Source organism: Liolophura sinensis, chromosome 7 (assembly GCF_032854445.1).
Source record: "Liolophura sinensis isolate JHLJ2023 chromosome 7, CUHK_Ljap_v2, whole genome shotgun sequence".
Taxonomy (NCBI): domain Eukaryota; kingdom Metazoa; phylum Mollusca; class Polyplacophora; order Chitonida; family Chitonidae; genus Liolophura; species Liolophura sinensis.
In genome coordinates, this window is record NC_088301.1 from 3,505,932 (window position 1) to 3,520,689 (window position 14,758).

Genomic DNA, 14,758 nt, shown 5'->3' on the forward strand with positions numbered 1-14,758 from the left:
GTAACTAAATTCAGCACGATTAATATATTGCCCCTAAACCCGGAGTTAGATAGAAAAAAAATCAATCATCAAACTGAGTTGCAGAGATTCCCGACGCTCTGTCCATATTTTCTTAAAAGAGAACTCGTTCGTAAATTACGTCCTAGTACGGATAATTTACAACGTATATCCTGTTTTCGTATAGACATCATGAGAGAAAAAACATTTTTCAGCCATTGCGGGGTTAGACGTCGGATCTCACAAAAATGCACACACTTATTAGCTTGCAGGGGACCTTTCTGAACAATTGCCTTGTGAATCTGAATTCTCTCTTTAGGAGCCTACTAGACACGATCACTTGATAACATCTGTTCAGGAAGGCTGGTCCTTACTAATAGCTGATCTCAAAATGCTTGTATCTGAACATGTGTTGCTTTCTGGGAGGATTTCAGTGGTATGGTGAAAATATACACGTTTAAACGTTGAAGTTTTCAACAATTTTATAGATAATAATGAGACTTAGTGCGACCAAACCATGATAATGGTACACGTCTCAATATTACAACTGTGTATGCTTCCTGCTTTTCCATTCGTGGATTTTAATAGGTCCCTAAACAAGAATCACTTTGTGTCGGTTACCGCTACCCTGTTCATGCCTAATTTGGGTAATTAGCCCAATCAAAACTAATAATCTGTGTAGGCGTTTTCAATGGATGATAATGGTATTAATGACGCCAATTCCAAATGCAACTTTCAAATAGGACAGCTGTATGCAGGTAAGAGCTGCATATCTTTACTTTGAACTAACAGAGGTTCATCAACTCTTAAATACGATAATTAACCTAAATAATTATACACAATATAATGCACTACAACAATACAGTATTCCATACTCAAACACACATTCGCAATCCTGCTGACGATCCAAAATATCTATAGACTTAAATATATCCTGAGATTATAAAACAAGTAAATCACTGAAGCGAAACTAAATTCATATATTAAATGCATGTATAAAATGCATCAATTAAGAAATAAAAGACGCAAAAGCAGTTGCACGGCATTTTCAATGTCACATATATACACAAGAACCTTTACAGAACCCTTTCTAAAATATTCAAAATACCCACATATGTGCTATGCGCCTTTACCGCCTTTTTAAGCGTACATAAAAGTTTAATATATTATTACAGTCAAATGTATAGTTTCTGTAGAGTCCATTCTTCACATATGTATGGATGTACCCTTCAACAACCTAGAGCTACACAGCCTCAGAAAGTTCTGGAATATCACAACACACTGATACAGTACAGCAGTATCAGAATACTCAGCTTTGCATGGTGCGGCCCTTTGTTGATATTTCTAATATGTATGTACTCAGTGAGGTACGAGGCTTATTAGATTCTATGGGCTCAGAACAGATCTTTTGAGAAAAATACAAATAACACTCATCTTGCGTGCCTGGTTACGTGTAGGCCTAAACCGCTTTTATTAACTGACAAGAACGATAAGTGGGTCAAAGCTTTCGGTCCTATTGTATCCACCCTAAAAAAACATTCATATTGGATAAACAATTATGTTTTTAAGCATTTTATTTAACTATTCAGCCTAATACGTTATTAATACAGGTTCACATCAGAATGTATGTCACACAAACACATGCATAAAAGAAATGCTGGGTTTTCTAATGACTCGGCCCTGTTACCTTCACCCAAAAAAATGTTGATCCTCTAAATAGGGCGCTCAATGGCTCCTATCGCCTAAAGCGATCCAAACCCGATCGGTCTATCGCCAATGAGGTCGTAGGATCGAATCAAGCTTTTGCTGGCTCAACGGTGACTTTAAGTCAAGACGTGCATCAGGTAGCTGACGTCATGACGGCAATAAAATCCTTGGCTGGTAGAAACAGTGAAAAACCGAAATTCGCTGGTAGAACGTGACGAACCTCCAAGCGTGCGGCCATGAGCCCGCCATTCCTTATGTACATGTATATTGCGTCTGGACAGCGTTTGTTTATGTGATATTGTAGATGGTGTATCAGATGTATGTATAAGTACAGCAAAGAAACAAAAACGTCAGTTATTCCAAAAAACAATCTAAACATAATATTTCTTGACAACACAGCAGAATCACCTCAACTAAGGGAAAATCTAGCTACTCTTGCGCACAATCTGACTGTTTCACACGGAACTAGCCTCTTCATGCTGGATAACAACCACTGACATAAGTTATACCAGTGTTTTGCACGAGTACGAGCCCAAAGGGCCAGTGAAAATATTGACCCTCGGCGAATATGGTAGCTTACCCAAAGCAGATTGACAAATTACAGGCCTAGAATTTTCTCTGAATTGTGAAAACTAAATATATACTGTGATTGTTTATAGCAAAGTACTGTATTCAATGGTGTACTAGGATTTTACAATAATAAACTATATAGTTTTTCCACTAGAATGGTAAAAGGCAAACAAATGAAATTATCCAGCTGAAATCATTAGAGACTTTCTATTTGAAAGTGGTTCCGATCCTCCACACCATATTTGTTCGTCATACTGAAAAGAAACTATTGTATTTCCACGTCACTCTATTATGAACCGAAACTCGTGTTTTCATACGCAGTTGATGTGCCAATCTTCTCGTATATGTTCCCATCTTCAGTTTGACTCTCGTTGTTCGGACGTCGAATATACACACTGTCTATTTCATCACCCGGCTCTGCTTGAACACACGCACTTGTGGGTGCAGATACAGGGTTTGTCGACACAGATTGTGAATAACCAGGCGCAGTGTCAAGGGAGGAATTATTCGACTGATTCTGACCTGATCTACGCTTTCGTACATACAGGCAAATCGTCACAGCTCCTGCTAACAGAACACATAACCCCAAAGCTGAGGCTAGACCAATAACGACACCACCTTCAGCAAAAGGTGTTTCGTTTCTTGCAGAGATTACAAGTATGACCGTGCAAACCGCCGGGCTTTTCCTCCGTGAACCTACCACAGCGAAAACACATATGTTGTAAGTCGTGTCCTTTGACAGATCGTCAAGAAGCACCTTTTCTGTTTCCGGGTGAACTAAAGTGGATCCTCCCATACCAATATCATTCACTGGATGGTATTCTACTCTGTAACCTGTCATCATCCCGGGTCCAGTCTTCGTCCAGGTAACGCTGACCACACCGTTTTCAACAGTCACAGTTAGATTTGACAGTTTTATATTGGAGTCCTGTTCACACAGCCATCTAGTCTTATCACTGACTGACACAGAAACACTTCCGGAACATGCCGATAGCGGAAAACACACGGCGAGATACCCGGTAAAGGCCCGAGGAGAATGACAGCGTACCAAGTCTATCTTGTCCGGCACGGTGCCGTTCCTTAACCCAGCAATCTCACATCCACACGTTAAGGGGTTACCTGTCAGAAAACGCTTCGGAAATCTATTGCTAATATTAAAGCTGTTTAAACTGATAATATCGTTGTCACGGAGGTCGAGATGGTAAAGCAGTTTATATCGATCAAAGGTCTCAGTAGTTACACGATGGAGTCTGTTCCCAGAAAGGTAGAGATATCGAAGTTGATACTCGGGAGAATCAGTCTTGGGCATCAGGTCACCGAAAACCTCCAACCTGTTGTTCCGCAGATACAGTTTGTAAACTATCCCAAGATAGGCTTCCGGGGAAATGTACGAGATAGCGTTATTAGAGAGGTTTAATGTAATTTCATAGTGCCAGAACAATACAGGTGTTGACCTGCCACCAGGTATCAATACTTCTCCACCAGGTTTAACTTTGATATCTACTGGTAGTTTTGTTACATTTACATATGTGTTGAAGGAAAGGTCAGCATTTAAACGTAAACTTACATCGCCATCTTGTTTCTCGTGAAAAAGGACTTGAATGACTTCGTTTATGAAGTTATGTTTTGCAGAAACTTTAATATAAGAACGGTCAGAAAATTCAGTCGGATGTTCTACTTCTATTACTAAACTGTCTTGGATTTGATTGTTGTCACATACAATTAAGTTGTCCGTGTAATGATTATTCCTATAAGGGATTTTTACGTTAAGTGTAGTTATCTTGTTGTTCGAAACGTTAAGTCTAGAGTTAGCTGTATGGGAATTTGCTAATAAGAGGGGACCTTGGATATTGTTCATTGACAGATCCAAAGAGACGTTCCATGCATTATCAGGAACCTTATCTAAACTACAGTTCCTTAGACGAACTTCTAGCATTGTTGCCAGTGTCGGTATTACGTCCGCGGGGATATACTTTAGAGGATTGTGAGATAAATCAAGCATCCTTAACCCTTTGAGATGACCAAGTAACTTTCCCAACCATTTCCAGGAAGTGCTTGACAGCTCGTTACTTTTTAAGTTCACTTCGCGTAATGAATTCTTAATGACATAAAATAACACTTCGCTCAGAAAGGATATCTGGTTGTTCTCTAAATGTAAGGCCCGTAGACTTGAAACGTTGAAAAACACGTCAGGGCCTATGTCTATAAGCTGATTGCCACTTAGATCCAATGTGCTGAGTGAAGATAAATTCCTAAACGAACCTGCTTGCATATTTCGGATAGCATTACCGGTCAAATTAAGGTACCTTAAAACAGGAAAATCAACAAACGCATCTCTGTTAATCACTGTCAATTTGTTAAGACTAAGATATATGAACGTCACTTTAGACAGGCCAACAAACATCCTAGGTCCAATCTCTCTTAGCCTGTTGTCATGAAGACTCAATCCGTAAAGATTTGTCAGTCCTGCAAAAGTTTCAGGTAACAAATGAGTCAATTTGTTTCTCATCAGGCTTATATATCCAAGTCGCCTAAGATTCCTAAAAGTCCTCTTTGAGAGGCCACTAATTCTGTTGTTTCGTAAGTACAGGTTTTCCAAATTCGTCAAGTCATCGAAAAGATTGTCGTCTAGCGATGTAAGTTTGTTAAAATCGAGATCCAAAGTTTTCAGCTCCGTCAATCCATGGAACATATAAGCGTGTAGAACAGATATGTTATTGTGCGACAAATCCAGGGTAGTCAGTTCATTAAGTTCACCGAATGCCGCAAGCTCAATGCGGGACATTCCATTTGCACTTAAATCTAATGTCTGTAGACGTGGAAAATGCTCGAAATCGCTTGGTCTTACGGTAATAATGCTATTGTTACGCAGATCCAGTTTTGTGATCGAGTTGAACCTGGCTAGAGTGCAACTCGGTACACGGTTCAACAAGTTGTTTGGCAAATATATCCTTGACACTTTTTCGCCTATACCGCTGAAGTCTGAACAGTTCAATTCCGATATCCCAGTGAATTGTACGTCCAGAGTGCTGACGTTCAAACCGCTGAATGTTCCGTCATGAATGTACATCACATCAGGATTTCCGCGAATTCTCAAATTGTCAAACCGAAAGTGTGACATACCCAGGAATGGCATGTAAGGTGTAGACATTTTATCACAGATAATGTTACTGTTATTTCGTCTGAGACAGGTACACTGTGGTTGAATATGGCAAACCTCGCTGTACACAGTCGCTAACCCGATGGCAAGACAAACGAGAATACAACAGGGTAATCCACCAGCCATTTTGTCCACAGTTAGCCAACTGGTGGTACTTGCCCAGTCTCCACATATATAAGTCGGGGTGTGCATATATATGTTCTGTAAACTTGCCAAACGGGAAGTGTCTTCATAACCAATACCCAATTAGGCGTATCTGAAGACTATTTACTAGACCTTTTGTAAAAGGTTCATTACTTAAATGGAAGCCCCACTCGTGTGGCAAGAAGCGGCTTTATGTATCAGTACCTGCAAATCTTCTCGAGCTCGAAACCAACCTAGTATTTGTTTTGGGGAGCTTGCTAAACCAGTTCACTGTGAGGAATACTCCTTAGCAAATTCTAATCAATTGGTCACGCCCGGCACACATAGGTGAAGCTAGAGCATTGATAATAAAGAGACTTGAAATGTAGGCCTATATTCCTCTTACAGTCATTATCCTTTCTGTATACTTAAAACCATAAGTTACGTATTACCTTTATTGCAGTAGCCGCTGGTATTACAGCATACCATCCGGTGTCTTGGCCCAGCAACTGCCAAGAGCTAACTATTTGGCGACCTGAGCAAGCGGAAACCCACGTTTTATTTTAGAGTTTTCCTTTCCTAAAATAGCCCACGTTTGTCCACCAGTTTTCAATATGAGCAGTCTGATACAAATGGCAGATTTGTGGCTGAAATAACCTCCAAACTAAACCGACGAAAAAGGTAAATTATATAAATGAAGAGACTATTCCCATGTGCCGTGCAACCGCTATTAATCTGTTATGGAGCCTCCGTGACCGAGTTGTTAACCTACTAGAGCAGAAGTCTCAGGAACATCTCACCAGTCTGGCCAAAATGTGAGTTCAAGTCCAGCTCTTATAGATAGATAATAATGACTTAGTGCCACTAAACCATGATAATGGTACACGTCTCAATATTACAGCTGTGTATGCTTCCTGCTTTTCCATTCGTGGGTTTTGATAGGTCTCTAAACAAGAATCACTTTGTGTCGGTTACCTCTACCCTGCTGTTCAGAAAATCACAAGCATATCAACATAACAATGGCAAATCAGAAACAAAATACAAGCGAGATATTCTGACCATTTTTCTTAAGTTATGCCAGCATTAAGTAGACAGATTTTTTTAACTCTCTCTAACACTCATATACTTGAATGCGCAAGGATACAGAAGACGCAAGTTAATCTACATCCCATTGTTTCATAGCTGTACGCAAGTAAGAGCTGCACATCTTTACTTTGAAGTAACAGAGGTTCATCAATTCTTAAATACGGTAATTAACTAAAATAAGAGGTCCACACTTGTAGGTAATGCACATCAGCAATACAGAATTCCACCCTCAAACACACATTCGCAATCCTATTGACGATCTAAAACACCTGGCACATAAACTTATAACCGTAATATTCAGAGGTTATATAACCTGTAAATCACTGAAGCGAAACTAAATTCAAATATTAAAAAGCATATACGACATTAATTAAGAAATGAAAGACGCAAAAGCACTTTCAATGTCACATATATTCATAAGAGCCTTTACAGAATCTTTTCTAAAAAATATTCACATTACAAATATATGTGCTATGCGCGTTTACCGCCTTTTTAAGCGCACAACAAAAGTTTTAAAAAATTGTTAAATATATTATCATAGTCAAATCTAAAGTTTCTATAGCGTCCATTCTTTTCATATATATGGATATACCCTTCAACAACCTAGAGCTACACAAGTCTCTGAAATTAGTGGAATATAACAACACAGTGGTACTGTTCAGCAGTATCAGAATACTCAGCTTTGTATGGCGCGGTCCTTTGTTGATATTTCTAATATGTATGTACTCAGTGAGGTACGAGGCTTATCAGATTCTATGGGCTCAGAACAGATCTTTTGTGAAAAATACAAATAACACTCATCTTGCGTGCCTGGTTGCGTTGTAGGCCTATACCGTTTTTATTAACTAACAAGAACGATAAGTGGGTCAAAGCTTTCGGTCCTATTGTATCCACCCTAAAAAACTATTCATATTGGATAAACAATTACGTCTTTAAGCATTTTATTTAACTATTCATCCGGATAAGTTATCAATATAGGTTGACATCAGAATGTATGCCACAAAACACAGATATGAAAGAAGTGCTGGGTTTTCTAATGACTCGGCGTTGTTACCTTCACCAAAAAATGTTGATCATCTAAATAGAGCGCTCAATGGCTCTAAAGCGTTTTACTGTCCAAATCCGATCGCCCTATCGCCACTGGGGTCACAAGATCGAATGAAGCTTTTACTGGCTCAACGGTGACTTTAAGTTAAGGTGAGCATCAGGTAGCTGACGTCATGACGGCAATTAAATCCTTGGGTTGAAGAGACAGTGCGAAACCGGCGTTCCCTGATAGAGCATGACGAACCTCCCAGCGCCCGCCATTCGCCAGCTAGGTGCAGAATTAGTTTTTCAAGCAAGAATTTTATGTAAATTGTTAATATGGATATTATTCGTGTGTGGGTAATAGACTGCAAAAACGGCGTTTAGAAATTAGACGTCCTTTTAACATGTTGTGTGCTAAACATGTTTTTCTCACAAACATATTTGGACGTGTTTAGTGTCTTTAACGTTTGCTCTCCTAAACAATCTGGCATCCAAACCTGTACGCATTCAGAATTTAAACATACATTTGGCTTCGGCTTTTATCTGAGCGCATTCCTAATCTTGATATATTCCGGGTTAAATACGTTTAGGGACGAATGGTTGACATGTAGGCCTACATCATATACATGTTTTTTGCTTGTATATGTAGTCAAAAATAATTTATGACAAAGTTTTCACTTGTCCGTTATCTGTTGACAATCCGCAAAGGTATGGGAGACTAGCACAATAGGTGCCCCAATTTTAGAATTAATTTAGAATGAAAAAAATGGAGCACTTCAATTGTGTTTTCAGTGATAATAGTGCGTGAATAAGCTACATAGGCCCGTATTCCAGACCCATATTTCAGGCCTGTAGGTATATGAACACACTATAGCTTCGTCTAAATTCACGCTGATGTAGAACTATGTTCTATATGTGTGGTCTCAGCCTCGGATCCGGTCGAAAATATTGTAAGTAAAGTATTCTCTCTTTTCTTCCAACCGGCCCGGATAGCACAGTTGGTAGAGCGTCCGCTTCGGGACCGGTAGATCCAGGATCAATCCTTGATCGAGTCACACCTAAGACTTTAAAAGAGGAAGTTGTAACTTCCTCGCTTGGCGTTCAGCATGAAGGGGATAATGCAACGACTGGTTGACCCGTATCAGTATAATGGCTCGGGCGGGCGGGGCGGCTTACTTGCCTTCGGTAAGTCGTCTCAGTGAAGCAGCACTAAATAAAAGAGCGGTGGAAATCCGTCCTGCTACAAGGAGGCACGTTACACGTACATGCACCCTAAAGATTCCTTCGTCGTCATATGACTGAAAAATTGTTGAGTACGACGTTAAACCCCAAGCACTCACTCTATTCTTCCGTCCCTTAACCGCTGCTAACCGCTGCCATAGGATTCAATTCTTACACAGAACGTCTTTGTTATGGCACTGCTCTCTTCGGTCAGCCGAAGAGAGCTATTTCTCAGTTTTCTACATCATAACATCAAAAGACAGCAGGTGAGTGATATCATCATTGATGTAAAACTGTTGTTAAATGGTACATATAGGAAATATAGGAATTGTTTAACTATCCTCACAGATAGACATTATTTGCTGTGTCCTACTGTTTTTAAATTCTAAACTAAATTACTTTGATACATTAACACAAGTAGTTGAATATTTAGACATTTAACATAAAGATTACCGACCTTGAACTTTAATTTCTTTTTCTCATTTAATAGAAGTATGAAGTGGAAAGTGGTCTTGAAGTAATACAGCAATGAAACAGTAATATGAGCAAACTTGAGCAGGCCGTGGTTTGCCGCTGAAGTTCGTCACATAGGGGAGGTAGGAAGTTTAAGTACGTAAAAGTTTCATTGTGAAATATAGACCACTATGAGCTACAGAATGTGAATGTATGATGAAAATAAAAATATGTCATTTGTCCAAATTTTGCCTTTATTAATCATTCTTAGATAGATTGGTGTAAACGTGTAAAAATAACGGAAAAAATATGAGCTTCGATTTACGTTTAGGCTTTATACGCCGTTTTTGCAGTGTATGTTCAGGGATAGCATATTTTTCTATGGACATTGCTTATGCACATGTATTTTACGTAAGAATGGAGTAATGCAGTAATGTAATGCATCTCTATGTCACTAACCCATATTATGCACGGAAATTCGTGTTTTCGTATGCAGTTGATCTGCCAACCTTCTCATATATGTTCCCATCTTCAGTGTGACTATCGTCGGAGGAACGTACAACATACAAACTGTTTATTTCGACGCCCAGCTCAGTCTAGGTTGGTGCACCTGTTTATGCAGATAGTGGATTAGCAGGCGGAGTGTCAAGGGAGAAATCATTCAACTTATTCTGACCTGATCTACGCTTTCGTATACACAGGCAAATCGTCACAGCTCCTGCTAACAGAACACATAACCCCAAAGCTGAGGCTAGGCCAATAATGACACCACCTTCAGCAAAAGGTGTTTGCTTTCTCCTAGAGATTACCGGTACACCAACATGTACATGTATCTCCGTACAAACCACAGGACTCTTACGTTTGAATGCAGCACAATGAAAACACATATGTTGTAAGTCGTGTCCTTTGACAGATCGTCAAGAAGAACCTTTTCTGTTTCCGGGTGAACTAAAGTGGATCCTCCCATACCAATATCATTCACTGGGTGGTATTCTACTCTGTAACCTGTCATCATCCCGGGTCCAATCTTCGTCCAGGCAACGCTGACCACACCGTTTTCAACAGTCACAGTTAGATTTGACAGTTTTATATTGGAGTCCTGTTCACTTATTTATTTATTTGATTGGTGTTTTTACGCCGTACTCAAGAATATTTCACTTATACGACGGCGGCCAGCATTATGGTGGGAAGAAAACAGGCAGAGCCCGGCGGAAACCCACGACCTTACGCAGGTTGCTGCAAGACCTTCCCACGTATGGTCGGAGGGGAAGCCAGCATGAGCTGGACTTGAACTCACAGCGACTGCATTGGTGAGAGGCTCCTGGGTCATTACGCTGCGCTAGCGCGCTAACCAACTGAGCCACGGAGGTCCCGGAGTCCTGTTCACACAGCCGTCTAGTCTTATCACTGATTGACAAGGAAACACCGGTGTGACATGCCGATAGCGGAAAACACACGGCTAGTTACCCAGTAAGGCCCCGAGGAGAATGACAGCAGGCTGAGTCCATCTTGACCAGCACGATGCCGTTCCTCAGCCAAGTATTCTCACATCCACATGTTAACGGGTTACCTTTCAGAGACAGTCTCCAAACTCTACCGCTGATGTTAATGCTGTCTAAACTGACAATATGGTTGTCACGGAGGTCGAGATACGTAAGCAATATATATCGATCAAAGATTTCAGCGGTTGCACGATGGAGTCTGTTCCCGGAGAGGTAAAGACATTGAGGTTCATATTCTAGCGAATCAATACTGGGCATAAGCTCACCAAAAACCTCCAACCGGTTGATCCGCAGATCCAGTTTGTAAACTATCCCAAGATAGGCTTCCGGGGAAATGTACGAGATAGCGTTATTAGAGAGGTTTAACGTACTTTCATAGTGCCGGAACAATACAGGTGTTGACCTGCCACCAGGTATCAATACTTCTCCACCAGGTTTAACTTTGATATCTACTGGTAGTTTTGTTACATTTACATATGTGTTGCCAGAAAGGTCCACATATAAAAACAAAAATTCATTTTCACGTTGTTTCTCATGAAAAAGAATTTGAATGGTCTCATCTATCAAGTTGTTTTTTGCAGAAACTTTAATCTCAAAATAATAATTCAATTCAATGGGATCTTCTATTTCTATGAGTAAATTGATTTGGATTTGATTGTTGTCACATGCAACCAAGACGTCAACGTGACCATATCAAATAAAAACGTGTTTTTCTTTAGTGCAGTTATCTTGTTGTTTGAAACGTTGAACCTGTTCGCAGACGTGTTCATTAATAAGAGGGGACCTTGAATATTGTTCATTGACAGGTCCAAAAGGTTCAGTGCATTATCAGGAATCTCATCTAAACTACAGTTCCTCAGGCGAACTTCTCTCATCGTGACGAGGATCGGTATTACGCTCCTGAGGATATATTTTAAAGGGTTGTGAGATAAATCAAGCACCTGTAACCCTTTGAGGCGACTCAGTAATTCTTCCAGCCGTGCCCAGGATGGGCTTGACAGCCTATTCCTTTGTAATGACTGTGTAATGAATCCTTAATGACATAAAATGACACCGAGAGAGGATATCTGGTTATCTTTTAAATATAAGGTCTGTAGATTTGAAGCGTTGAAAAACACGCCAGATCCTAAGTGTTTAATCTGATTGCCGCTTAGGTCCACTATCCTTAAAGAAGATAGATCCCTAAACGAGCCTGTTTCCATATTTTGGATAGCATTTGGATACCTGTCAAATCAAGTTTTTGTACTTTAGGGCAGTAAAGAAATGCATCTCTGTTGATTCCTGACAGTTTGTTATGACCAAGACACATGTATGACACTTTAGACAAGCCAGCAAACATGCCAGGTTCAATCTCTGTGAGACTGCTATACTGAAGATCCAGCATGTACAGATTTGTCAGTCCCTGAAAGGTCACGGATAGCAAAAGAGTAATGCTTTTGTTGGACAAACACAAATATTTAAGTTGACTAACATACTTAAAAGTCGCCACTGAAAGACGACTAAGCTTGTTGTTTCTGACGTACAGTTTTTCCAATTTACTCATCTCACTGAGTAGGTGGTCATCTAGCCAGATATGGTCCTGGGTTTCCTCCTGGCTCTGCCCGGTTTCCTCTCACCATAATGCTGGACGTATAAGTCGTATAAGTGAAATATTCTTGAGTACGGCGGAAAACACCAATCAAATAAATAAATCAATCAATCAAAGTTTTCAGCTCCGCCCACCCATCCAACATATAAGCGTGTAGAACAGATATGTTATTGTGCGACAAATCCAGGGTAGTCAGTTCATTAAGTTCACCGAATGCCGCAAGCTCAATGCGGGACATTCCATTTGCACTTAAATCTAATGTCTGTAGACGTGGAAAATGTTCGAAATCGCCCGATCTTATGGCAATAATGCTATTGTTACGCAGATCCAATTTTGTGATCAAATTGAACCTGGCAAGAGTTCGGTACACGGTCCTATACCGCTGAAGTCTGATCAGTTCAATTCCGATATCCCAGTGAATTGTACGTCCAGACTGCTGATGTTTAAACCGCTGAATGTTCCTTGATGAATGTACATCACATCAGGGTTTCCGCGAATCCTCAAATTGTCAAACCGAAAATATGACATACCCAGGAATGGTATGTAAGGTGGTAATGGTATGAATGGTAGACATTTTATCACAGATAATGTTACTGTTATTTCGTCTGGCACAGGTACACTGTGGTTGAATATGACAAACCTCGCTGTACACAGTCGCTAACCCGACATTTTGTTCACTGTCAGTAGGCCAACTGATGATTCCTGCTTAGTTTGCACATATATAAGTCGGGGTGTGCATACGTATGTTCTGTAAACTTGCCATACGGAAAGTGATTTCTCAAAACATACTCATTTGGGCTCAACTGGAAACTGTCTACCTGACCTCAGTTCACTAATTTTTAACATGAGTAGTCTGATACGAATGGCAGATTTATCGCTAAAATACCCTGTGAGAAATGTCCAAAGTAAACCGACGGAAAAAGTCAGATTATATTCTTGATTATATAAATGATGAGCATTGCCATGTGTGTTGCACAACCACTACTAATCTGTTATAGAGTTTCCGTGACCGAGTTGTTAACCTGTTAGAGCAGAATAATGACTCAGGAACACCTCACCAGTCTAGTCAAAATGTGAGTTCAAGTCCAGGGTCCAGTTTCACGAAACTTCCAGTAAATTCCAGTAAATTGCTTAAGTCTGGGGTATTTTTTCTTAAGTCCAGGATGAAGCGTTTCTTAGCAAAACTTAAATTAAACACTTCATAGGTATAGTATTATGTTGCTTAAGCAAAACACTCTTACTTAAGTAAAATAACTTAAGAAATTTTGTGAAACCGCACCCTGCTATTATAGATAGATAATAATGATGTAGTACCACTAAACCAAGATAATGGTACGCGTCTCAGTATTACAACTGTGTATGCTTCCTGCTTTTCCATTCTGGGGGCGGATTTTGACAAGTCTCTAAACAGGAATAACTTTTTGTCGGTTACCGCTACCCTGTTCATGCCTTATTTGGATAATTAACCCAATCAAAGCTAATAATATATGTGGACTTTTTAAGTGGAAAAAGTGGAAAACTAAAAAAGCCAATGCCAGTTGTTTCTTTTATAAGACGTCTTTTCAGTGCTTTTAATGCTGTAAAAAGTTATTTTCCTTTTTTTGTTTTTGTTGTTGTTTTTTGTTGTTGATTGTTTGTTTGTTTGTTTTTTTTTCTTTGTTTTTTCTGGTGACAAGAGATGACAAGCAACAACAGTGGTGTTACCTGTGTAATATTGATTGATTCATACCATTCCCAAAAGCGGTTGGTAGCATTTCTTGATGAGGCTGTTCATGATGTGGTGACGTCACTGTTTCCAGCTTCCAAATGTATATGAACAATGGAACCAACCATTTCTTAGAGTATATATTCCAAACTTTATTACCGAACTCAGTGAAAATAACAACATTATTTGTACAACAATTATAATAAACATATCATTGATAAAATCTAGCAAACTGCATTCAGTATGTACGTATAGAAAATTGCTGTTCAGAAAATCACAAACATATCAACTTACCAATGCCAATTTAGAAAATAAAATACAAGAGAGATATCCTGATCTTTTTCTTTTATGCCAATATTAAGTACACACATTTTTTTTAACTCTCTCGAACACTTATCTACTTGAATATACATAATACAGAAGACGCAAGGAAACTGTTACTACTGCCTATCTTTGTTTCATATTAACATAAGCTTGTTTTTCAATAGAGTGCAACTTTCAAATAGGACAGCTGTATGCAGGTAAGAGCTGCACATCTTTACTTTGAAGTAACAGAGGTTCGTCAACTCTTAAATACGATAATTAACCTAAATAATTATACACAATATAATGCACTA

The 14,758-nt window shown here is 39.5% G+C and overlaps 1 protein-coding gene across 1 annotated transcript; it reads right to left on the minus strand.

Moving 5' to 3' along the window:
- Window positions 1–2,563: 2,563 nt before the first annotated feature.
- LOC135469824 (leucine-rich repeat-containing protein 70-like) lies at window positions 2,564–12,674 on the minus strand. Its single transcript, XM_064748434.1, has 3 exons — window positions 12,571–12,674; window positions 4,537–5,366; window positions 2,564–3,393 (listed from the first exon to the last, which is right to left on the minus strand). The coding sequence occupies exons 1-3, from the start codon at window positions 12,672–12,674 to the stop codon at window positions 2,564–2,566; spliced, it is 1,764 nt and encodes a 587-aa protein (XP_064604504.1).
- Between the last annotated feature and the right edge of the window lie 2,084 nt (window positions 12,675–14,758).

What these genes read in the sequence shown, in the direction of transcription:
- LOC135469824 (XM_064748434.1), bottom strand. Translation starts at nt 12,674, where the DNA reads ATGTCCCGCATTGAGCTTGCGGCATTCGGTGAACTTAATGAACTGACT. An exon ending in CACGCTTATATGTTGGATGG is followed by an intron (nt 5,367 to 12,570) that starts GTGGGCGGAGCT and finishes TGACAATTTGAG; the next exon opens with AATTCGCGGAAATCCTGATG. An exon ending in TATCCGAAATATGCAAGCAG is followed by an intron (nt 3,394 to 4,536) that starts GTTCGTTTAGGA and finishes GTTTTCTGACAG; the next exon opens with GTAACCCCTTAACGTGTGGA.